General features: G+C 40.8%; 1 protein-coding gene across 5 annotated transcripts in view; it reads right to left on the reverse strand.

Moving 5' to 3' along the window:
* Window positions 1–1,181: 1,181 nt before the first annotated feature.
* Window positions 1,182–25,463, reverse strand: part of LOC137375906 (CCR4-NOT transcription complex subunit 6) — an 86,997-nt gene continuing 62,715 nt past the window's right edge. For all 5 annotated transcript variants that reach the window (XM_068043573.1, XM_068043569.1, XM_068043574.1 and 2 more), the window contains exons 7-12: window positions 23,764–23,921; window positions 23,213–23,367; window positions 18,420–18,574; window positions 16,255–16,488; window positions 7,016–7,218; window positions 1,182–4,953 (exon numbers count right to left, since the gene is read on the reverse strand). In XM_068043573.1, coding sequence (XP_067899674.1) covers window positions 4,741–4,953; window positions 7,016–7,218; window positions 16,255–16,488; window positions 18,420–18,574; window positions 23,213–23,367; window positions 23,764–23,921 — 1,118 coding nt within the window. In that variant the 3' untranslated portion in view covers window positions 1,182–4,740. The remainder of the gene's footprint in view (window positions 4,954–7,015; window positions 7,219–16,254; window positions 16,489–18,419; window positions 18,575–23,212; window positions 23,368–23,763; window positions 23,922–25,463) is intronic.

The raw sequence follows: 25,463 nt of genomic DNA on the forward strand, positions 1-25,463 counted from the left end.
AGTTAATCATATCATTCTCCTCCAATGCCTCTGCCATCCAGCTCCAGGGGGCAAAGTTCATTTTTTTCTATGCATGGTCTTCTCTGGAGTCACCACTCACCACCAACCAAGGATCTACCCTCAGCTCTCTTTCTCTTTCTAATGTGTTTGTTGCCCCATTGGCATCATCTTCAGGCAAAGGATTAGCTACCATACATATGCTGATGACACTCTACCCCCTTTTCCCCTAACTGCCTCTGACAACTGTGTTGTCAGACTGTCTGGCATTAAACCATTGGTTCTCCATTCTCCTCCCTTCATAAAATTCCAACCTGGCTAAAATAAACTTTTCCGCTTGTGTTCAGCCCCGCACAAGGGCTCACTGTTTTCACTGACTTTATTCCCATAATACATTAAATATAAAATCCTTGTCCTGGTATATAAATCCCACGAATCTTATCTCATACTATCTCAATAAATTCCAGTGACCCTATAACCTCCCCTGAATGCTGTTCCTGATTCCGGCCTTCTGATCATCCCACTTTACCTCCCCCTCCCCCCCCCCCCCCAAATAGAGGTAAATGTTTCAGTCACTTTGGACTGCTCTTTGGAAATCTCTCCAAATATGTACTTATTTATTTAGAGATACAGCACTGAAACAGGCCCTTCGGCCCACCAAGTCTGTGCCGACCATCAACCACCCATTTATACTAATCCTACATTAATCCCATTACTCTCTCACATCCCCACCTTTCCTCAATTCCCCTACCACCTACCTATACTAGGGGCAATTTATAATGGCCAATTTACCAATCAACCTGTAAGTCTTTGGCTGTGGGAGGAAACCGGAGCACCCGGCGAAAACCCACACGGTCACAGGGAGAACTTGCAAACTCTGCACAGGCAGTACCCAGGTCGAACCCGGGTCGCTGGAGCTGTGAGGCTGCGGTGTTAACCACTGCGCCACTGTACCTTAACTTCATTCTACCTTTAAAAACTTCTCAAAATCCATTTCTTCATCCAAGCTTTCCATCACATCTCCTAATTTCTCCTTCTGCTTCAACCTTCGTTCCTAATGCCTCCATGAAGTACCTTGGGATGTCTATAGAAGCTCGACATAAATTCAGGTTGAGGATGTAGACAGTATTCAGAAACAGCTTATGCTACTATATTTCTAATATGAATAAATACAGCAAACAAAGTTTGAAATAGATATACAATTTATTGTCCAAGCTGTGAGTAGGAAAAATACACCTGTGCACAGGAACAAGCAGACCCTGTTTATGGAAAACATCGTGCTATCAACTGCTATTCAAGCCAAAAAGTTCACATAACATTTAAAAAGCCCTCGTTTACCACTTCATCTCAAATTTAACTTTAGAGCTGCCTAGGTAGCTGTAATTTTTTTAAATAACTTAGTGCAGATGTAATTGCTGGTTTGATCAGTGCACCCATGAAAATGGTAAACAAGAGTTGCTGCAGTGCATTATATAGTGAAATCTGTAGAAATAGGTTTAGCACAGAACTAAAGATGTCCTTCTATCCTGAGTAGTGATCATCACTAAAGAAATGTGGAGAAGGTTCAGATTCATGTAGCCTACAAGTTACCATCAAGGACTCACTGGAATACACTTATTTTGGACATGGGAGTGAATGTGACTGTACACAGAAAGTAAACTGGTTTGTTACTTTTCTGAATAGATGTAAAAGGGATGTCTTAATCTTAAATAAAATGTACCGACTTGAGTGTCTTCTTGCATTCTGTAAAACCAAACATCTCTACATTGGTAGGATTATGCAAAAAATTACTGCATATAAAAATTCCCACAAATACCCTACCAAAGAGATAAAATTGAATTTCAGTACAGCATTTAAATAAGATGCCACAGTTTAAACAGTCACAGAAATGAAGTATACAATAGCATTTGGATTTGGTCTGAATTAACAGCCCCTTTGAATTGTGTACTGTATATATCCATTCTAAGTGACCATAAAGCTGAAACAATGAAATCAATACTGATTGGCCACTTTGCCTAATTTACTTCAGTTTGGGGTTTCATGATGTACATTAATAAAATGGTAAAGCAAGGAAAACATGAGTAAACACCTTTTATTCACACTTTACAAAAAGCTACTCATTAAATCTACTACAAACAATACTACCAGTAATTAGTTTACTGATTATAAATTGGACATGTTTGCTAATTGTACAAACAAAGACGACTGCAGGTCCCAGACAAGGGTTCATCGTAAGTCTATTATGGGTACTTATTACATCTTTAAACTTAGCGAGTTTTCCCAAATTGCTCATTCCATCCTGGTTTTGTCTGCACCACCTTTATTTAAGTGCTTTGTCTTTTTTACTAAATGTTTAAAACAGTTAAAATTTGTCACAATCTACTTAGTTGCATTCCACATTAACTGTAAACTGGAATGAAGACTGGTCCAATTTTTTAGTGTCATGTTGTGTTCTTTTGTCTCTCTGCCTGCAGTCGAAACTAAAGAGCTAGATCAAACTATACCTCTGGCTCATTCAATGCATAATATAGTACAAGCTAATTCCAAAGGCTCCCCTTCTTCCCCCCTAGCACCTTAAACAAAAGCACAGCAAAAGCTAACCTACTAAAGCTTGCATACTTGGCTTTAAGAATATGCTACCAATGGCACAATGAACAGAGAGTAGAGATATAGCTCTGGTCCAGCTGAAAAACACAAAACCATGACCATTTAAAAAATAATGGATTTGAAACTTTGTCTGGAAGACCTGCATGCAAAATATAGCTCAGTTCTAGTTTACACTGCTTCAGAACATTAAAATTCCTACCAAGGAATGCTACTTCTCTACAAGATCAAAGCACACAACATTGATAGTGTATGGTCTTACATGATGCAGCTATCCTTGGTGAAAAGTAGCACTGTGCAAAGGGACAGAAGCAGTGCTAGGGTACAATGGGCGAAAGTTATACTCTGTACCCTACTGTACCCAACCTGATCAACAATGTGGTGTTCATTGCTCCACAAGAAAAAAAAATGCCACAGAGCTTATACAAAAGTGTCTTCATAAAATCTCACAAATCTCAACAGTTTTTATTTTTAAAAAAATCTCAAAAGAAGATGCTCAGGATTTCTCCGCGTGCACAGGCAGTGCTGGTTCCAAAAACCCCTCAAAAAATAAAAAAGGTTGATGAGGCACGTCATGTAAAAAGAAAATCAGAGGAACTTGGGTAATTCAAAGATTATAAGGTTCGAATGCTGATACCAAATCCTGAGGAGTGAAATACTTGAATTTAAATCAACAATGTCCTCAACTGTAAAAGTAGTACACGAGTTACAAACCCAGAACAGTGCAAATATTAGCAGAGGAAACCTGTTGCAACTTCTTTTTTCTTTACAAATGGTTTTTTTTAAAGCATGAAACAGATAAAAATTTAGCCTTAGTTTACAATACAATCATTTTTCCAAATCTGTTTTAAATCTTTTTAGTACAAAACGCCTTAAATCAGGTCTTCTATGGTTCATATACAATCATTAAAGGCTAAATTCAAATTCAAATTTATACAAACACTTCTCAAAATTGTGGGAGTGAAGTATGGAAAGAAAGGTCCTCAATGGCTACTACTGGCCCAAAAAGGTAGTGCTAGACAGAATTTTTGTGCAACAATACACAGTTGATTCCACTTTAGTAAAATATTTTACTGTTTTGTCAAGTAGGCAATTTAAAAACCAAACTCACAGTCCTTTTACACCTGTATATTTGCTTTGAATGAACATGTAATGAAACACACTAGGGTTAAGACCCACAGAGTTGTCAGTTTCAGTGATGTTTAAAAAGGATGTTATGGAAACATTTTAGCTTCTCGTTTGAAGCACTCCAAGTTTCTACTGAGAGAAAAGAAGAGCACTTGGGGTCTAATGGGCATTGAGGCAGAGGTGCTATTTTAGTGGGAGGAGAAAAAAAATCCACATTTCCATAACCATATTTAGACATGGGAAAAAGATTGATGCCTTGACCAGGATGAGACCTATAGGATGATAAGCTTGAAAAAGATAATTAAATGAAACTCAGGGGAGCAGATGGAGAAAATATCTTTCCATGAACATTTGCAGATAAAGTCTTTAACAAAACGTCCATCCTTGAGTATACCTTTAAGCAATATTCTTTATCAGATTACAATTCTCTCTTTCCCCCATTTTCATCCCAACTGCACTCTATGCCTGATGTAACTATTTATTAGACTTTCCACCATATTACAAAACATTCAGATAAAAGATGGCAATGGAAAATGTGTAATTCTCTTAGCTGGATTTCAAAGTGCACAGTTGCAATCCAAAGCGTGAGTTTCTGTTCTGTGAACATTCCTACGTAAATAAAACATTGCAGCAAATCCACCCACCCCACCCACCAAAAAGTCTAATAGGAATCAACTGTATAACTTATGTATAGAGAATGGAGATTTTGCTTCATTTTACTTCAAAAATGTAGAAGCAAAAAACAGTTGAAGCTTTGTAAAGAAACCCATTTTCGGCATTTGTCTACAATATACAAAGTAGGAAATAGGGCTCAGAATTTCATTATCTGTAAATAGCACCGGACTACTATCGTTTATTACTTAGACAAGCTATCCAAGAAACAAATTTAAAATTGATTAAGAACATAATTTAGACAACAATCCTACTGGCCATACTTCACTCCTCAGTACTTTGATTTTATAATTTTACAAGATTGTTTAAGAGGCTTCCCTCCAAAGAGTACACACACAACTACCTTCTGCCTGGCAGATGGATACCATTTACTGGTGACACAAAGGGCAGTAAAAGCTCCAGTTGTGCAAAAAGTGAGAAATGGTCAGATGGGACGTGTGGATGCGGGCAGCCACTGATGCTGTTTTCAATCAGCCAATTAGGATCCAAAGGTCCAAGAACACCCAGTATGTTAATATGAGGCTTTGAGTAGAAGATGTAGTCAATAATACCCTGCAGTCAAGTGAAAAATAAAATCAACTTTCAACAGTCACGATCAACTTCAGTTTTTAAAAGAAATTCTAGTATTAAGCTACAGGTTTGTACAAAAGATTACTGACACCACATATAGGCTGAAGTACCCAAGTTAATATCAAACTGGAAAACAACTACAGGTACCAAATTGTACCATTTGACAAGATATTTCAGAGTAGATGAGAGCAAACAATGCTGAGGCCAAAGTTTCTGTACTTCCGTGGCCAAATGCACTCTCTGACCATCCCAAGAAAAACTCTCTGATCACAGCAATCCAAGAAAACTATTAGCTAACATTTCTAGTCAGCTGCCTTTTTAACCAAAACATTGAGAGACTAGTACCTGCTTAGTCATAAAACATCCAATGCAGTCTCCTCCCAATGTCAAATTTCAGCTTGTAGGATGGTAGCAATGAATGTGGATGCACTAGTTGATGCCCTGACACTCCTTAACCAAATATGAACCCTCTTCTGCTGTGAAACTGGGTAGGCCTGGGTCTGGTTAGGTGGCAGAGGACAGCATCCAAGGAGCATCTGATTGCTTTGCCTATCCCCTCGCTAAATCCCATGTTGTTTCAATTTGGTTCCACATACAGGAGTTCTTAACATGCTTTATCAACACAGAAACTGGAAATTCTTAAGTCATGCTTGCAGAGATTTTATGTGCTGTGAATTGATTCCTATCTCAAAATGGAGGGCAATTATTACAGACAACAAGTTTTAGTCCACAGATTATCAGCAACAGAACCATCAGGCACTTAATCTAACATATGGAGGACTGGATTATATAATCTCGCCGCCGATCTCTGGCAAGATGAAAAAACGGCGGAATCTTCTGGCTCATTTGCATCCGTGAGGCGTGCCGCCCCCATGCCCACATCACGTGGAGGGGGCAGGCTGTTCATCGCTGACAATGACGTCAGTTGCCTGTGCGCAGGCGCTGGAGCCATTTTAAAGGGCTGTCAGCCCTACTTGCTAAATTAACTATTTAAAGGGAAACTGAATTATTAAAATAAATATATCTCTTTTGTTCCTCTCCCACCCCCCCCACCAAAACACATACCATTACCATCTGACCTTCTCCAGCAAACTGCACAAACTTTCAACTATAACCCTTCCCACCACTCCCTACAACCATGACGTTAATTTATCCCCATTCCCTGCGCACTCCCCCCGCCCCCACCGTACTGATAAACTTACCTCCTCCTACACCCCGCCCCCCACCCCCATCAGTGTGGCGCCTCGTTTCCCCGGAAGGAGAACCGAAGGTGTGCAAGTGCCAGCCACTGGGCCAAAGAATGCAGCCAGACCTCAGGCGGCAATGTGAGCTTAATTAAATCAATAATTTTAATTTATTTAAATATTCAAATTGGGGTCCTGTTGCCAAGCAGGGGGAGGGGGCCACCATGAGGCCTCGCTGCCACCAGTAATATTGGGGGCTGGGCCCTCCCGGTGTCGGGATGCACGATGGCCCTCTCCCGGAGGCATTTTCCGGCCCACCGCCCCCCACACCACCCCCCCCCCCCACGAAACCTGACATTAGGGGGTCAGTAAAATCCATCACTGATTTATTCATGGTGGAACTTCAAAAACTATTGTTCTCATTTGGCATATAGTCTGGGTAAGTGCCTTTTCCCATTCCTCCCTCCAATTATACTGAGCAGTTTCGATCTGAAGATTTTAATTTAGGGCAAAGGTTGGGGGGGGGGGGGGGGGGGGAACAGTTGGGGGGGGGAATGCTAAGCGAAGGTCCAGGCTTTCAAAACCAAATACAGAGACTAGGACCTATACAATCTTTAAACTAAAGGAGTAGGGCAACACAAACTTACATAAAAGGGAAAAGAAATCATGGTGAAATCAAAAGATATGCCAATAAACATTTGACAAACTGAAGTGGATTATATTGAAAAATACATAGCACCTAAAAAAACTTGATCCCTGAATGCGTTTTATATTTGATTAAATTTGACATTTTAATATTGATATTTGAATCACACGTGTAACAATTTCTGTTAAACAGCAACTAATGCTGAGGTACTTACCTTGAAGTCAAAGGTATAATTTGTATAAGGCATCAGGCCATTCTCATAGGCACTCTTCAGCTTAAAGCCATGAGTGATCCTTGCACTTGGAGTTCCATTTTTTCCAATATTACTGAATTTCATTAGACAGTCACTATATCTTAGCTCTTTAAAATCCTTGTGGTTTGTATCAACTCCTCCAGTGGCCAAGTATTCTACAACACCTGAAAATCAGCAAAATGAACAATTCCTTAGTATCAAAATAAAACAATTTCTGTTTAGATGACACCTTTTATGTAGAAAATCATTCTAAAGTGCTTCATGGGGGTGAGGGCTGGGCCAGAGGAGAGGGCGAGTGCGAGACACTGTAGGAGTGATTAGGCAAGCGAGCGTGCACAGGGAGGTGCTGTTGTACTTTGTTCCATAGCCAGCCTTATCCGTTTGGTATTCAACTGCACTGTATGCAAAATCTTATTCTAAACTATATTTTTAATCCTTTAACCGGGATATGGCGCAAACATACTCAATTAGGAATAACAGGAAAGTAGGTACATGCATCAAAAATTTATACAGGAAGCCAGAATGAGTATGAGAACCAGGTCTGGTTCAAGTCATGAATATGAAGTATGAAATGCATTCATACAATCATATAAGCAGCAGAAGATGAAGCTCCATTGCAGAGGTTCAGGCTCATAAATTTACCTCTATGGTTGGATCCACAACATTTCTCCGAATTAAACAACCCACCACATACCAGAGCATTATCTAAAATATAAAACCTGGGAGATGAGATTAAGACATCCTTAAAGATTGGCACCAATTGGGGAGCAAAGCAGCACTAAGGTGAAAGCACACCTTATGTATAACAATAAATGAAATCCCCATAGCAGTCCATAAAGTAATAATGGCACAGGTGGTATGATATCTAGATTTTTTTTCCCCAGAAGTTGCAGACTACTCAAAGCAACAAAATGGTCTGCTATAATGCCTAACTACCAATCTGTTTTGTTCCCCAAGAACGTTCAAATTTCTTTCCCCAATCCCAGCTCCTGAACATCTTGTGCTTAAGCATGGCTCCATGTGTACTGGTTGCAATCTGGTTCCTCAGCAGACTACTGACAACTTGACACAACTGACCTTCAATCCTGTCCTCACCTAGATGCCCACAAAGGATCACTTTACATGAAATTGTTATTTGGGAGAAAAGGGAGGGACAACAGAAGGTCCAGAAATTTTATCTGCTTTTTCCCCCTAATGGAACAAGAGCTCGATGCCAATGTAACTAACTAGAAGCTAACAATACACTACTAAAGAGGAAACTTAGGACTTTTTGACAGTAGGCATCTGCACTGGGCTGGTGAATGGCTGTGCAAAAGACAGGAGATAGGAACATAGGAACAGGAATAGGCCATTCAACTGGATCATGGCTGATTTGCAGCTCAACTCCATTTATCCTAAGGGCAAGAGGATAACCAGGGAAAGAGTAGGGCCCATTAGGGACCAAAGTGACAATCTGTGTGTGAAGCCGGAGGACATAGGTGAGGCTTTAAATTATTACTTTTCATCTGTGTTCACTTTGGAGAAGGACAATGTAGGTGTAGAGATCAGGGAGGGGAATTGTGATATACCTGAACATATTAGAATTCAAAGGGAGGAAGTATAAGCGAGCTTAAAAGTGGATAAATCCCCAGGCCCAGATGAGATGTATCCCAGGCTGTTATGTGAGGCAAGGGAGGAGATAGCAGGGGCTCTGACACAAATTTTCAAATCCTCTCTGGCCACAGGAGAGATCCCAGAGGATTGAAGGACAGCGAATGTGGTACCATTGTTCAAGAAGGGTAGCAGGGATAAACCAGGTAATTACAGGCCAGTGAGTCTATCATCAGTGGTTGGGAAACTATTGGAAAAAATTCTGAGGGACAGGATTAATCTCCACTTGGAGAGGCAGGGATTAATCAGGGATAGTCAGCATGGCTTTGTCAGGGGCAGATCGAGTCTAATTAACTTGATTGAATTTTTCGAGGAGGTGACTAGATGTGTAGATGAGGGTAAAGCAGTTGATGTAGTCTACATGGACTTCAGTAAGGCTTTTGATAAGGTCCCGCATGGGAAATTGGTCAAGAAGGTAAGAGCCCATGGGATGCAGGGCAATTTGACAAATTGGATCCAAAATTGGCTGAGTGGCAGGAGGCAGAGGGCGATGGTTGAGCGTTGTTTTTGCAAGTGGAAGTCTGTGACCAGTAGTCATAGAGTTATACAGCACAGATCGTGCCAGCCATCAAGCACCTAGCTATTCTAATCCCATTTTCCAGCACTTAGGGATCAGAGCTGGGACCCTTGCTGTTTGTAGTGTACATTAATGATTTAGATGTGAATATAAGAGGTATGATCAGCAAGTTCACATATGACTTGAAAATTGGTGGTGTCGTAAATAGTGAGGAGGAAAGCCTTAGATTACAGGACGATATAAATGGGCTGGTAAGATGGGCAGAGCAGTGGCAAATGGAATTTAATCCTGAGAAGTGTGAGGTGATGCATTTTGGGAGGACTAACAAGTCAAGGGAACATACAATGGATGGTAGAACCCTAGGAAGTACAGAGGGTCAGAGGGACCTTGGTGTACTTGTCCATAGATCACAGGTAGATAAGGTGGTTAGAAAGGCATATGGGATACTTGCCTTTATTAGCTGAGGCATAGAATATAAGAGCAGGGAGGTTATGCTGGAGCTGTATAAAACACTAGTTAGGCCACAGCTGGAGTACTGTGTACAGTTCTGGGCACCACACTATAGGAAGGATGTGATTGTACTGAAGAGGGTGCACAGGAGATTCACCAGGATGTTGCCTGGGCTGGAGCATTTTAGCTACTGAAAGAGACTGAAAAGGCTAGGGTTGTTTTCCTTGGAGCAGAGAAGGCTGAGGGGGGACCTGATTGAGGTGTACAAATTTATGAGGGGCATTGATAGGTTAGATAGGAAGAAACTTTTTCCCTTAGCGGAGGGGTCAATAGCCAGGGGGTATAGATTTAAGGTAAGGGGCAGGGGGTTTAGAGGGGATTTGAGGGAAAAAAATTTCACCCAGAGGGTGATTGGAATCTGGAACGCACTGCCTGAAGGGGTAGTAGAGGCAGGAACCCTCACAACATTTAAGTAGTATTTAGATGAGCACTTGAAACACCATAGCATACAAGACTACGGGCCAAGTGCTGGAAAAAGGGATTAGAATAGTTAGGTGCTTGATGGCCGGCACGGATACGATGGGCCGAAGGGCCTGTTTCTGTGCTGTATGACTCTATCCACTGGGGACAGTGCAGTAAGGTATAGTTGAGGTAGATCATCAGCCATGATCTTGTTGAATGACACAGCAGGCTTAAAGGGCCAAATGAACTACTCTATTTCTATTTCTTATGTTCACCATAGCTCCATATCCCTTTATACCCTCAGTTAACAAAAATCCAATCTCATAACTTTGCTTGTATTTCATTTCACAAACATAAGCATAGATAAGAAAGACCTTTTAGCCATAACCTGATGGGCTAGACTGAGGTCACGGCAGCTCGTGAAACATATGGACCCCCATCACAGCAATTCATTGCCCCTTAAACAATTTCATAGTGGAAGGACAAGGGCAGCAGATGCACGGGAACAACACCACCTACAAGTTCCCCTCCAACTCACACACGATTCTGACTTGGAATGATATCATCGTTCCTTCACTGTCGCTGGTCAAAAATCTGAAACTTCCTTCCTAACTCCCTGTGGGCCTACCTACACCACATGGACTGCAGTGTTTCAAGAAGGTCACTCATTACCACCCTCTCAAGGGCAATTAGGGATGGGCAACAAATGCTGACCTGGTCAGCAATGCTCACATCCCATGAACAAATTAAGAAAAAGGTCTTCAATGTAATAGGAAAACAATGATAAAATGTCATAACTGGAGATCCAAGCCAAGCAGTTTTGTGACTTGAACTGAAGATAGTTGCACAAGGCTGAGAAAATCCAGTTATCTTCTGCCCAGCCTAGAGCAGTGATGCAGGTCTGTTTACGTACAGCACCATCCAGTGGTGCAAAGTAAACAGCAACATCATGCCGTTTTTAGTCACTGAACTATAAGAATCAGTTACAGAAGCAACTGTCCTAGAATTTGCTGGAATGGGGCATCTCACAGCAAGCGCCTCGAGTTGGAATTTTTCCCTTCGCCTTTCAACTCTAATTTTGTGTTGCAAATTACTAGAAGTGGGAATTGATAATGGCGTGGTGAGGTCAATGAGCGATCTGAGACCTTGGTGGACAACAAAAATCAATAATATCTCCTTAACTAACAAAATTTAAAGATTTGAATAGTTAGTAAAGCTCTGAGGTAGCAGCTTGGATATCTTGTTATTTAAACAAAGTTTATTACATGCAGGAAAATGTATAGTTGTAAGCTTTTTTGCCAATGCAATATGACACAAAAGTATAAATAAGACAGCCTCCTGCCTAAGGGTCCAATTTAAACAGCTTTTTTAATTCATGTGTTAAATTGTGGAATCAGCATTTTGATTGAACTCAAATACTTTGTGGATGGGGACAAAGGGTCTCAACTAAATCCTGACCTGCTGAAATTAATTTAACACTGACTTTACCCCCAGCCAGAATCCACAACAAATCAATTTAACAGTTTAATCAGTTAAACAAATCAGTTTAACTAGCATCCTGATTGTGAACAGATCCTTTCATTGCTAACTGATTTCAAAGTAGGCGGCCAATGGATACATACATCACCCTAATTACAGGATCCCTATGATATTAAATAGCAGCCCCAACTTTTGCGACGTTTTGTTTTTACAGTGCAATACAGCAATTTCTTGACGCACATGGGGAGCTTAGGGTGGGGATATTCGCCCAGCAAGTTGCAACTCATGGCTTATCTCTTCCTCACCACAAAAAACAAACTAATAATGGTGGGAACCTTTAACTTGCTGTTGCATTGCCAGCAAATCCTGGGCTCTTATTTTGGACATTAGAAATTTCAGCTACTAAGGGGAAAAATAAGCAATCATGTTTGGTTCATTCTCTTTCTGACCAGTCATTTCGCATTGTTTATTTTCATAAGATATTAATGGCTTCGCGTTGGCAGAGTTACTACTACTTTTCTCAGATTCCTACATTAGTTACCTTTTTAGTTCTGATTTGCTGTTTGACTGTTATTTAGTGTTAAACAAATTTGTCTAAGAGCGAAGTCCAAAGTACGGAAAGTCCTCATCAGGGAACTCCTCTTTGTTGACGATGCTGCTTTAACATCTCACACTGAAGAGTGCCTGCAGAGTCTCATCGACAGGTTTGCGGCTGCCTGCAATGAATTTGGACTAACCATCAGCCTCAAGAAAACGAACATCATGGGGCAGGACATCAGAAATGCTCCATCCATCAATATTGGTGACCACGCTCTGGAAGTGGTTCAAGAGTTCACCCACCTAGGCTCAACTATCACCAGTAACCTGTCTCTAGATGCAGAAATCAACAAGCGCATGGGAAAGGCTTCCACTGCTATGTCCAGACTGGCCAGGAGAGTGTGGGAAAATGGCGCACTGACACGGAACACAAAAGTCCGAGTGTATCAGGCCTGTGTCCTCAGTACCTTGCTCTATGGCAGCGAGGCCTGGACAACGTATGTCAGCCAAGAGCGACCTCTCAATTCATTCCATCTGCGCTGCCTCCGGAGAATACTTGGCATCAGGTGGCAGGACCGTATCTCCAACATAGAAGTCCTCGAGGCGGCCAACATCCCCAGCTTATACATACTACTGAGTCAGCGGCGCTTGAGATGGCTTGGCCATGTGAGCCGCATGGAAGATGGCAGGATCCCCAAAGACACCTTGTACAGCGAGCTCGCCACTGGTATCAGACCCATTGGCCGTCCATGTCTCCGCTTTAAAGACGTCTGCAAACGTGACATGAAATCCTGTGACATTGATCACAAGTCGTGGGAGTCAGTTGCCAGCGTTCGCCAGAGCTGGCGGGCAGCCATAAAGACGGGGCTAAAGTGTGGCGAGTCGAAGAGACTTAGCAGTTGGCAGGAAAAACGACAGAGGCGCAAGGGGAGAGCCAACTGTGTAACAGCCTCGACAAACAAATTTCTCTGCAGCACCTGTGGAAGAGCCTGTCACTCTAGAATTGGCCTTTATAGCCACTCCAGGCGCTGCTTCACAAACCACTGACCACCTCCAGGCGCTTATCCATTGTCTCTCGAGATAAGGAGGCCAAAGAAGAAGAAGAAGTGTTAAACAAATTTGACGGTTCAAGTCACTTTTTGAAAATGCATACAGGGTCTAGTGAAGAGATGGAACCAACTGCTAAACCAATCTAACAATAAGTTCTGTTAGTTGCCAAAATTACCTAGGCCAAGAAACAAATAGGAGATGTACAGTAGTTGGAAATGCAGAAGCCGACAACAAACTTAAATAGAAAGCTTAAAAAGCCCAAAAATCCAATGCATGGGACCCCCTCCCAATTCTTCCTGACACTAAGACTACCATCAATACTCTGAAATTCCATGACCCTTCTCCCAGTGATTTCATATTCACAGATCAATCCCGAAGCCAATAGAACCTCTCTCCAAAGTACTCCAAACCGAAAAATCTCCCTCAATACACTAACAGCCCTGAAACTCCATTTCAGTACCGCCAGAACATAGTGCCTCTTCCCAGGGCTTCTCCCAAAGCTGATAAAGCAGTGCCCGTAATGATACTAATTAGCATAACATCACTGTTCATTTAAAATCTGTAACTCATTATGAGCAAGGCTGTGAGAAATCAGCTAGTTTTATTCTAAAAATCTATGTCTGGCATACATTTCCTGTCTGTTAAACATCACACCAAAACAAAAGAACTCTAGTAACAAGATACTGGAACCAGAATGTCTGCAGCCTCTTACTTCATTTCTAAGAGCTCATTCAGTGATTAATACACAACAATTAAACTTTGTAACCTTAAAAATGCATTTCAAATGGTATAAAGTTCCTCTCCTTGCACAACAGCTTGCTTTATATAATAATGCATTCACCAACTTTCTGAGAGCAGTAATATGGGTCATTTGCTAGAAGTTTCAAAAAACTGCCTAGCAATAACCAAGTTTTTATTTGCTACTCCAATGGACACTATTCACATTGAGCAGAGAATTTAAAATAGCGGCCAGAACATAAACACTTGAACAACTTTTTCTGCTTAAGTTTTATCTGAAATTGTTATTCAATATATAAAAATAGTGGAAGTTATGTATAAATAATAGGACGAATCAGACATTACGCTTGTCCTCACAGTTCTTCATGGATACAGTAAGGCATCTACTCAAAGAAAATGAGCAATGCTGTGGTGATGAAGCACTGCCTTGCACCATACAAGATTGATATGTACAACCAACACATTTTTAGTTGGATATCAGGGTGGAGCCAAACTAACTAATAGATGTCTCAAGTATTTAGCTGTGATAGTAATTGGTAGCACAGAAAGGTTGGATTCTACTGACATATCAATGCACAAGTCTAAATGGGTGCACCAGCAACCATTGATCACCAATTGCTTATTTCTACTGTAAATGCAGAATTAATTGAGTTCTGGGCAATCACAATGTCTGGGAGAGTTTTCCATGGGAAGTAGTAGTCATGCAGAATATAGAAATAACATTAACAGCAGCGAAGACAGGGTCAGGATAAAGAAAGACACCAGAGTACCCAGAAACGTCCTTTCAGATCATAAATAATTAATATCTGTTACACATCTTGAAAAGATCTATGTTAAATATACAGTTGGACACAGGAGCTGCAGAGAAATTAAACTGAACAATAAAGAGCCACACAGCAACTAAACCAACAACACTTAATTGAAGCAAGATATTATTTTAGTTCTTGATTCAGTCCATTAACTTGGCAAAGATACGATTGGAATAAAAATTAGACCCATTTCTAATGTATTTTCTATTGTTTTAGCATCAGTTGGTTGTAAACTTGCTTCCCAGACGTAATGCATCATCAGTCGACTCATACAATACCCAGAGTAAGCTGTCGCAACTAGGAAGCAAATTTACAACTAACTGATGCTGAAGCAACGGAAAAGTGAGGGAACTTCTTTCAAGTAAGATTAATTAACCGTATTTTTAAACTATGTTCAGTGATATTTCTCCAGAACTGTGTAGTTTTTTTAATCTGTTTATGATGCCACATAAACTGATGAGTGTGGATAGAAAATGGTGGGTAATAATTGTGAAGAACTTCTAAGCAATTTGATTGTTTTGTGGTAGTTACCATATATTGAATGATATTAAAAACTGTGGAATACGATTGCATGATCTTCTGCTCATTATTTGTTACTCAGAAAGTTTTCACTGCTTCACAATTTGTCAATCAGATGTTTGAGTGATAAACAGGTAGTGGTTGTTTGGTTCCCCTCAGTCTGGAGTCTGACCTCAAGTTACAAAATTTACTAATTCTTTGTGGGCAAATTGTGTGTGAAAGATGCATCGTGGGCTTTGCAATCTTCTAAAATTAATTTGATGTCTTTTCCATTGCTTCAGCATCAGTTAGTTGTAAATTTTCATTCATATAGAACCCTTTACGTAACAAAATATCCCAAGGTGCTCCAATTTTGGATCAAATTCAAGGAATGGAAGACAGATTAGTGGAGGTGGACAGAAGGTGCTGTAAGACAAGCAGCAAGATGTTGATGGCTGGGAGAAATGCAGTGAGACAAAGGGGTTTAGAAGGGAGGGGCACAGCATACGGACTAGAGAGGGGAGATGGCTAGAAACTGTTACCAATGGTAGAGCACAGGGAAGGTGAAGGATTCCCAGTAGACCAGCATTATAGAGTGGGACAAAGATATGGACAGAGAACTGGAGAGGTGTATGAGGTTTGGGAGGGAGCAAGACCATGGAGGATATAAGTAAATGCCCAGGGGAATGCAGAACCAAATAGGTTAGTCTGGAAGTTGCAGGGATGGGCAATGGTTTGGCAACCGCAATTTTGTTTCTACTTTTATACTTTGAGCAAATGACATTGGAGGTGACACATCTGAAGCTGCACTTTCAGGTGGTCAGAATGGACTCGCAATAAACAACAGACTTAATTATAATTGCAAATTATTTTCAGTCATAATTCACAAGATTGATGTCTGAACAACTGACTTAACATTCTGGGAATAAATGACCCAATTTAACTGATGCGCAAAAGTACTGGCAAGTATAGTCACCATTACGCAACTAAGGCAGCGTAGCAATCCTTACCTGAATCTGGCAGTGAATTGAGATCTGCACACAGTACAAGTGGAATGACATTAAGGTCTCCTGAGACTGCACCAGGTCTAAGTGCACGAGAAGCCTTTTCAATTATGTTCTTCACCTCAGACAGGAACATCATGGTTTGAATCAGCTTCACATCAGAATACTCAGGATCCCAATGCATATGTGCATTTGCAACAAGAATGAGCTGCTTTTCGACACCATGAAATGACTTCCCAGCTAAGATTGAAAAATGTCAAACTATCAGAATATTTCGTATTCAAGAAAAATCTTTTTCTAGGTATGTAGACCAGAAAACTGATTGCTCTCACCTTGTTCTCAGATATACATATCTATAATATTAAAATGGTACATCAGCACAGTACTCACCAACAAAACCTGACTTCACATTTTTGTCCCATTTTGTCAGCATTATCCCAATGTTCACATTTTATAAAAGTATCTGCCTGTGCAAACAGCACATCCTGCAATTAAACTCTCACACCAGCACTGGTCCTGTAGCATTAGTTTTATCTCCCCTAGATGCTCAGTCTGTACTGCAGAAACTCCTATGCTCCAACCAACTATACTGTGTACATCCCAAATGGCTATAAATTATTATTAAATAGTAATATATTTTCCATAATACTTTGATTTCAAAGGCTAAAATGTATGGCTTTCATGAGGCTGAAATATGTTAGTGTACCAAAGTCCAAATTTTGCTTGCACTCTAATCCTGCTTCACCTGAAGACCACACGTAATCTTGACTCCCTTATGCAATACAACAGAATAGTTTTTTTTAAAATTTTTAAAAAATCTTTGACTTTTTAAGACATCAAATTTCAATTTAATATATTTTGCACTTTTCCATTCCAACAAATTGTTTTATACTCGGAACAAAAAAAATTCTGCACATCGACACAAGTCGATACAAGCGGATGGAATTCTTATCACAGCAATGTTCAATGAACAAACACTCCCAGGTTTGGTATATCACAGCCAAATACAGAGTAAAGCTCCCTCCACCATATTGGCCAATGTGATGAGAACATATAATTGGGTATAGAGAGAGAGAGAGAGAGAGAAACAGGTGCTTCCTCAGGCTCAAATAGGGCTCTTATTTGGCCATCACTCTCAATATTCTCATATTAGCTGGATCTCTATCTACAATGCTGTGTATTCAAGTACAAACCCAGGCATCCAGCATGATAAAAAGCAGTACAATACCATACTCCAGTAGAAACGCTGGTGCCTGCAGCTACAGTGCCCATAGTGGAATGCTGTAGAAAGCATGCAGCTTAGAGATCAACCATATTTTCCCTGACCTGGCTTCCCCAAGATCTGCATTAGTGTTACTAATTATGACTGAACTATTTACACATTAGGAGAGGATTTGACAAAGTCATCCATTGCCACTTGAAGTGTTTCTTCAGCATAACATTTACAGTCTCTTATCTAATTGCTCTCACTCCTTTTGGAACAATCAGTGCTTTTTCTCACTTTGAGAATTCATGTTCTTAAGCTTACACCTGCAAAACTAGCAGCTCTTCAGTTGATGCCTACTTCAGAATATTGGAACTGGCAGCTGAATATCAATCTCGCTCAGTACATTTGTATTGATGATACTTCTAGAGCCAGAATGGGCAAAACTAGAGCCTGTGCTGATGAAGTCAATGTTTGTCAAGGTATCTCTCAGGATGACACTCACTAGGAGTCAGAACCCCAAAGTTAGGTCACTACTCTGCAATGAGTGCTGTAGAAACTTGCAACTCTTCAAAACTCACCTGCTTGACCATGCTCATTATCCCTTATATCTTCTAATTTATTCAACTGTCAAAATATAAACAAAAAAATCCAGCACCAAAATAATTTTCCTCAATTGTGATGGACAACAGAAAATACCAGACATCTTTGACGAAGAATTAGAACTGAGCCAAGTCTTTTGAAGGGTCCATAATACAGCAGAATACAGTGGGGAGGGGAGGCTGAGAACTCAACAACTAAAGAGGACAAATTTTTTTAAAAAGGATAGTATCCTTGTACAATTCGCTTTCCATGCCCATGGAGGATTTAATTTTATGTATACGTTGAACAAATGAGGAAGAACTCAGCAATATTTCACAGTAATTATTAACATTATATTGTATTTAGGCTTTACAGATACACTTACGAGATAGCTCAAAAGAATCCTTTTGCAACTCCAAGAGTACAGCAACTCCAATGTTGTCTTTTGTCATAACTCTGTTCAACATAGCTTCTGAACCATCCGAGTTTGCCATGGCCAACTGATTGAATTCAACTGTGTGGTTCTGAATCAGACAAAATCTATAACAGAAACATTACAAACAGTAACACTGACAGTTTTTCTTTTAAATATAAAAGTGCAGCTATCACAAATCTAGATCATGAAGACAAAGTACACATAAAAACACTATAATGATTTACTAAACAAAATTTAATGTCCAAAATGCAAAAGTTTGATCATTCTGTTAATATAAATCTGTAAATAAATTAAGGAATTCTATGTATAAATCAGAAGGAATAAAACTGTAAATAATGGAAAAATCAAAATGCTGGAAATATCTGGTAGTCAGACAGCCTCTGCAAACATTTAAAAAATACAGCTTAACGCAGAGTTTACCCCTACCTGAAACGTTAACCTGTCATTTTTTTCTTTACAGATGCCAACAGGTCTGTTGTGCATTTCTAGATACCAAGGTTTTATATGGCCTGAGTAAAGGTAACTAAGGGCGGCACAGTGGTTAGCACCACAGCCTCACAGCTCCAGCGACCTGGGTTCAGTTCTGGGTACTGCCTGGGTGGAGTTTGCAAGTTCTCCCTGTGACCGCGCAGGTTTTCGCCGGGTGCTCCGGTTTCCTCCCATAGCCAAAGACTTGCAGGTTGATAGGTAAATTGGCCATTATAAATTGCCCCTAGTATAGGTAGGTAGTAGGGGATGTGGTAGGAATGTAGGATTAGTATAAATGGGTGTTTGATGGTCGGCACAGACTCGGTGGGCCGAAGGGCCTATTTCAGTGCTGTATCTCTAAAATTAAAATTAAAAAAATTAAAAATTTAGCCCTTTATGAAAATTGACCTATCAGCATTCAACCAAAAATGCTAGTTTTTGTACATTTGAGATCCAATATACCTACTGTAAGATGCCGATCTACAGCTGCTGCTTAATTTAGTATTCTTGCTTTGCAGCCTGTGACATCATGTACAAAACTATATAGCATTAGATTTTTGTGCACTAGATTACAGCCAGCTTTTACAGCTTTTAGATGACTCGTTCAAACAACTATATGGTCTGGGCTATAAACTCTGCATGGCTATCATACAACTGGGAAATAGGAGTTGCACTCAGATGCAGGTGACAATCTTGTCAGTCCTTCCTTCGTGAGAAAGAAGTATCTTACCACTGAAAGACTACCTTATTGCCCTGACTTTAAAAATGGCTTGTGTGTGTTGACAGAAGCAGCAACCGAATGTACTATTTGAAGAGAAAAGAACTAGCAAAATAATATACTGGAATGCATATGACATATTAATGCAGATTTAGAAATGTAGCACAAAATTTGTTTAATAGCTTTAACAACGAAAAAAAAATCATTTGAGTTCAAAAGCTTAATTCAAAGAGGGTCAATGCGTACAATGAGACATACATCTCTTAAAAAGGGATACATCACTCTTAAGCAGCAGTATTAGATGTACTTTAATGAGCTTATGAAGCAAGTGTTACAAGTTGAAATAGTTCACATCTATTTTCCTCACCATTCTTCCACAAGAATAAAAAAAAAAAATCAGTGTCAAACATAATGTGGTTTTCTGTTGTTTTAGCGTGGCTGTGTCCCATTAAGGCTATATGGTCTAAATTCTGCTACTGTAAAGCACCTTGGGATGTTTTATTATGTTAAAGGCACTGTTTACATGCAAGTAGTTGTTGTTGTTGCTTATGGAAAGGTTAAATAAGAGCCTGAAGAAATTGGAGACCTGCTATTTTACATTTCTGGAGTTCTCAAAATTGCACATGACAGCCTTTGTTTCTTTATACTTGAAAAAAGGCATGACAGAAACTGCATGGAAGTGTAATGTTTAAGAGAGAGAGAAAGCAAAGACGCAACAAACACATCTCCATAAATTGAGAAATTTATATGACTGGGGACAAAGTAGGCTGGGGAGAGGGGAATTGTCTCATTTGAAGTCAGGTTTCTCTGCTGGCTGGTTGAAGACAGGTGACAGACACTAACTGCTGTTCCAAAGAGGTAACTTTAGTAGCAGCATTGTACAAGTACATACAATCAGTTGCTGCTGTGAGCTGTAGCGTAGCTAACTTCCTTCAGCGTGGTGATAATTAAGTCAACTTTCTTCAATTGAGTCATACAGAAGCCACAGCATATCTATTTGGCTAGCATACCTAAGCGGTGATTCCATGACCAACTGCTAGTGAATTGAGTAAAGAGAAGTATCTTTCAAAATTCTGGCATCTCAATGGCTCAGAATCAACTGTTAGAAGGATCCAATTGTTATGTCATTCCTTGTTGGGAAACCAGACATGTTGTATTGCCACAAGTCACTTTTCAGTTTAAACAAATATTGTCCAATTAAGGTGACATTTCAACCAAGAGTTTCCGCTTTGGGCACAATTGGCAATCCAGGTACAAATTGCGCTAGTTCAATTTCTTTTGCTTCAACTTTCTGCTCAAACTCACCTGCATATCGAATGTAAAATATTCCATGAATCAGCACAACTGAGAAACATTTGAGTATAATTGTATGAAAAAAAAAATGAATTAAAAATATTCCTGGATAGAGCAGTAACCTGGAGCGAAGATCTGAGGCAGTGTGGACTGCCAGAGGATGAGGAGTCATGGTAACTGCCAGGAAAGAGAGCGCACACATTTCGTTGCGGTCGCAGACCAATGGAACCATAAAGGAATGGAAGCCCTTCGTGGTGATCAATCTGATTGTGGGGGTCACTGGGTTCCCTGATGGCCACATGGGTGCAATCAATGATGCCCTGCACCTGGGGGAATCCAGCCATGGCAGTGAAACCCACTGCCCTCTGTGCCTGCAAGGCCGTGTCTGTCGTGCATGAATGTACTGTCCAGCTCTGCAAAGAGGGCATTAGTGACCTGCAAGATACAGTGGTGCACTGTCGTTTGTGAGATGCCATTAAGGTCCGCAACTGATCCTAGAAAGAAGCCAAAAGCAAAGAAGTTTAAGACCACAGTGACTGACGGTCACTAGCAGTGCATGGCAGCCTGTGCTGCGAGGTGTGAAGTCTTCGGTGACGAGGTCACAGATGTCTGTGATTAGCTGCCTGGAGATTTGCAGCCTTCTGCGGCACTGGGTCTCGGCCATCTTCAGGTAGCTACGTCTTTATAGGTGGATCCTCTGTTGAGGGCACAGCCTCCATTGCTGCCCTTCTTTCCTCTCCCATGACCTCCTGGTGCTCAGGGTTCCACCCTTCCTGCAGGTGGCGTTGCCCCTCGTTGCCACTGGGCCCAAAATCTGACAGTTGTGCCCCCATTGCCAGCTGCAGCATTCCTTTTGGACAGGTGGCTACCCTCTTGTGATTGGCTGCCTTGATCCCTGCCCTCGCGATGCTGGGGAGGGAGGGGGGGGGGGGGGGGGGGGGGGAGTGGTGGCGGGGAGGGCGGAGCAGGGGGGTGACAACCCCATTCAATGCCCAAAAGCTGACTGTCCACTCTCCCCACCATCTGAGCAGTACCAAGTGCAGCTTCTTTCCAAAGGCCAAGTCCCTCTCTGCCCCGCTGACTTTCATGAGGTTGGGGTAATTCCCTGGGGTGGCTATGACTGGCTTCCCACTCTGTATCCACCTCCTTACAGCTGACCAGCAACAGACAGCACGTGCAACCTATGCACTCTGTGAAAATTTCAACCCCCCTCCCTTTAAGGAGTTCTTTATTAACCTTAATTGGGAGGCGGACAGGATCACTGTCCTGCCCTGATGAACATCGCCAGTGCCAGGAACAGCGTCTCAAAACCGACATGCCACCCAGCACTGATATTTTTGGGTCCTCTGTTTTCGACTTGGTGAAGGGGGTGGGGGGGGGGGGCAAAATTTAGCCTCTAAACCAAGAGGAAAGATTATAGTTATATAAAAAGCTACAAATATCACCCTTCCACTTCCCATTGGAATAGAAAAAAATTGAAGGTGAAATCTAATATTTTCAGATTTATGAAAGGTTTTGTGTGGCTGTGTAACAGTGAATGATTTTAACTGGTTGGTAAATTGTAACAAAGGGCATAAACTCAGAATTATAACTAAAAACTTGAAGGCAAAAGTTACAAGAAATCTTTACACACAGATGATTATTACAACATGAATACTTTATCACAAGCCAGTATTTAAAAAGATTGCAACATTACTTAAAAAGAAATTAGATGTGCATTTGAAAGGGAAAAACAATAAACGATATACAGAAGCAGGATTATGGTAGCTAGCTCGAGTTGGAGAGCATCAAAACTAAATGGCTTCAGTGAATTAACTTCTATGACTATTTTATTCCTTTTCCCAGTAAGTCATAGAGATACAGCACTGAAACAGGCCCTTCGGCCCATCAACCACCCATTTATACTAATCCTACATTAATCCCATATTCCCTACCACATCCCCACCTTCCCTCAATTCTCCGACCACCGACCTACACTGGGGGCAACTTACAATGGCCAATTTACCTACAAACCTGCAAGTCTTTGGCTGTGGGAGGAAACTGGAGCACCCGGCAGAAACCCCGCGGTCACAGGGAGAACTTGCAAGAATGTAAGAACCCAGAACCGAACCCGGGTCACTGGAGCTGTGAGGCTGCGGTGCTAGCCACTGCGCCGCCCTTAAGTGTAACAGTTCTTCTTTAAACAATTAATTGAAACCAAGCTATTTGAATAAAGACAATAGGTTAAAACATCCCTTCTCTGTCCATTAAAATAAAAACTTACTTTTCAGTCTTATAGAATATTGCACAGCCATCTACATGTTTCCGATCAGATTCAGACATCGTCCTGGCTCTGGATTTGGGACTGAAGAAACCATCATATCCATGTTCTTTAAGTTCAACCAGGAAAAAAGCGAAGTATTGTTCAGTTTCAACTTCCTGCACAAAAAGAAAACCATAACTGAACAGGCATTAAAATGACTAAAATCGTTGGTAGTCCTACCACAAGTGTCCATATCCAAAACGGCAATCATAAATGGTACACAAACAACTCTACAGTAACTTTCTCAGACAATTGTGATCAGGGTTGACGCATGCATTCTAGCTGATATTGGTTAATCCCAATATATTTGCAAATTTGGCACAACTGTAACGTCAGTGGAAGGAAGCAACGATGGGAATATCACCTGTACAGTTTTTTTTTTAAAAAGAGGTTTGGTAAGCATGGAACAGCATTGTCCTGTATATTGAACAGCTATTTACTAGCTATGAATTACTAGAGGTATTTGCAAAGAGCTCCTTTAGCAAAATAATTTGAGTGACAAAGTGCCTCACCTGAAGACTAATGATATCCGCATTGCAGTTCAAGATTTCTTGCATAATAGATTTTTTCCTATATTCCCAGTTCAGCGCCCATGATGGACAGTACCCATACAGCTGTCGTGTGGCATATTTGTCACATAGTACGTTATAGCACATGACTGAGAATAATGCTGTAAAACAATATTTGGGCTTTTAAAAATGATTCAACAAGTCCAAAGATGGCTTAGTGATTAATAAAAGAACACTCGAAATTTAGGCCAACACTAGAAATGCATGCACAAAACTATTGGCATCTGAAGACACGAACTTCTGTTAATCAGCTCTCATACTAAACTGAAACCAACATCAACAACCAATATTAGCTCTGCTGCTCACATTCCAAGTAAAAACATAAGCACAGGTAAAACATATTTACATTTCATCACAATACAAACTGAGCAACAAACTATAGACGAAGATATAAAAACTCATTCTATGCCCCCAATCCCCATCCTATTTGGAGGAGAAAGTTTATGCAAAACTTTCTATCTCACCTATTCTACGTTCTCTTAATCAGTTCCAGGAGGATTAGATCGCTTCACCATATATATCTCCAAAAAGAACATAAGAACAAAGAAATAGAAGCAGAAGTATATGGCCCTTCAAGCTTGCACCATAATTAATATCATGGCTGATCATCGGCCTCAACTCCACTTTCCCGCCCAGTCCCCACATCCCTTGATTCCCAGAGTCCAAAAATCTATTGATTTCATCCTTGAATATACTCAGTGAATAAGCATCCACAGCCCTCTGGGGTAGAGATTTACAACCCTCTGGGTGAAGAAGCTTCTAAGTTCAGTCTGAAATGGCCATCCCCTTATCCTGAGAATATGCCCCCCGGTTCTAGACTCTCCAGCCAGAGAAAACAGCCTCTCGGCATCTACCCTGTCAAGCTCTCTCAGAATCTTGTGTTTCAATGAGATCACCTTTCATTCTTCTAAACTCCAGAGAATATAGATCCATTCGGTTCAACCTCTCCTCATAGGACAACCTTCTCATTCCAGGACTCTCTAGTAAACCTACATTGTAACCCTTCTAAGGCAAGGAGACCCTTCTTTCGTTACAGACACCAAAACTGCACAAGGTACTCTAGCTGTGATCTCACTAAAGCCTTGTACAATTGAAGTAAGACTTGCTTATTCTTGTACTCCAATGCCAGTTGCCTTCCTAACTGCTTGCTGTGCCTGCATGTTAACTTTCTGTATTTCTTGTACAAGGACAACCAACTCCCTTGGACACCGACATTTAGTAGTTTTTCACCATTTTCCTGTTCTTCCTAACAAAGTGAATACACTCATTTCCCACATTATACTCCATCTGCCACTTTCTTGCCAACTCACTTAACCTATCTATATCCCTTTGCAGACTCCCCACAGCTTACTGTTGTCTCACCTAGCTTTGTATCATCAGCAAACTGAGATACATTACACTCATCCCCATCTAGGTCATCAATATAGACTGTAAATAGTGGAGGCGCCAGCACCCCATTAACAACAGCCTGCCAACCTGAAAATGAACAGTTTATTCCTGTTTTCTGCCCTTTAGCCAATCTTCTAGCCATGCTAATATATTAGCTCCAATCCCAAGAGCCCTTAACTCATAAAACAACTTTTCATGTGGCACCATATCAAATGCCTTAAGAAAAATCAAAATATACTACATTCACTGATTCC

The sequence above is a fragment of the Heterodontus francisci genome, chromosome 12, assembly GCF_036365525.1.
Source record: "Heterodontus francisci isolate sHetFra1 chromosome 12, sHetFra1.hap1, whole genome shotgun sequence".
NCBI classification, from domain to species: domain Eukaryota; kingdom Metazoa; phylum Chordata; class Chondrichthyes; order Heterodontiformes; family Heterodontidae; genus Heterodontus; species Heterodontus francisci.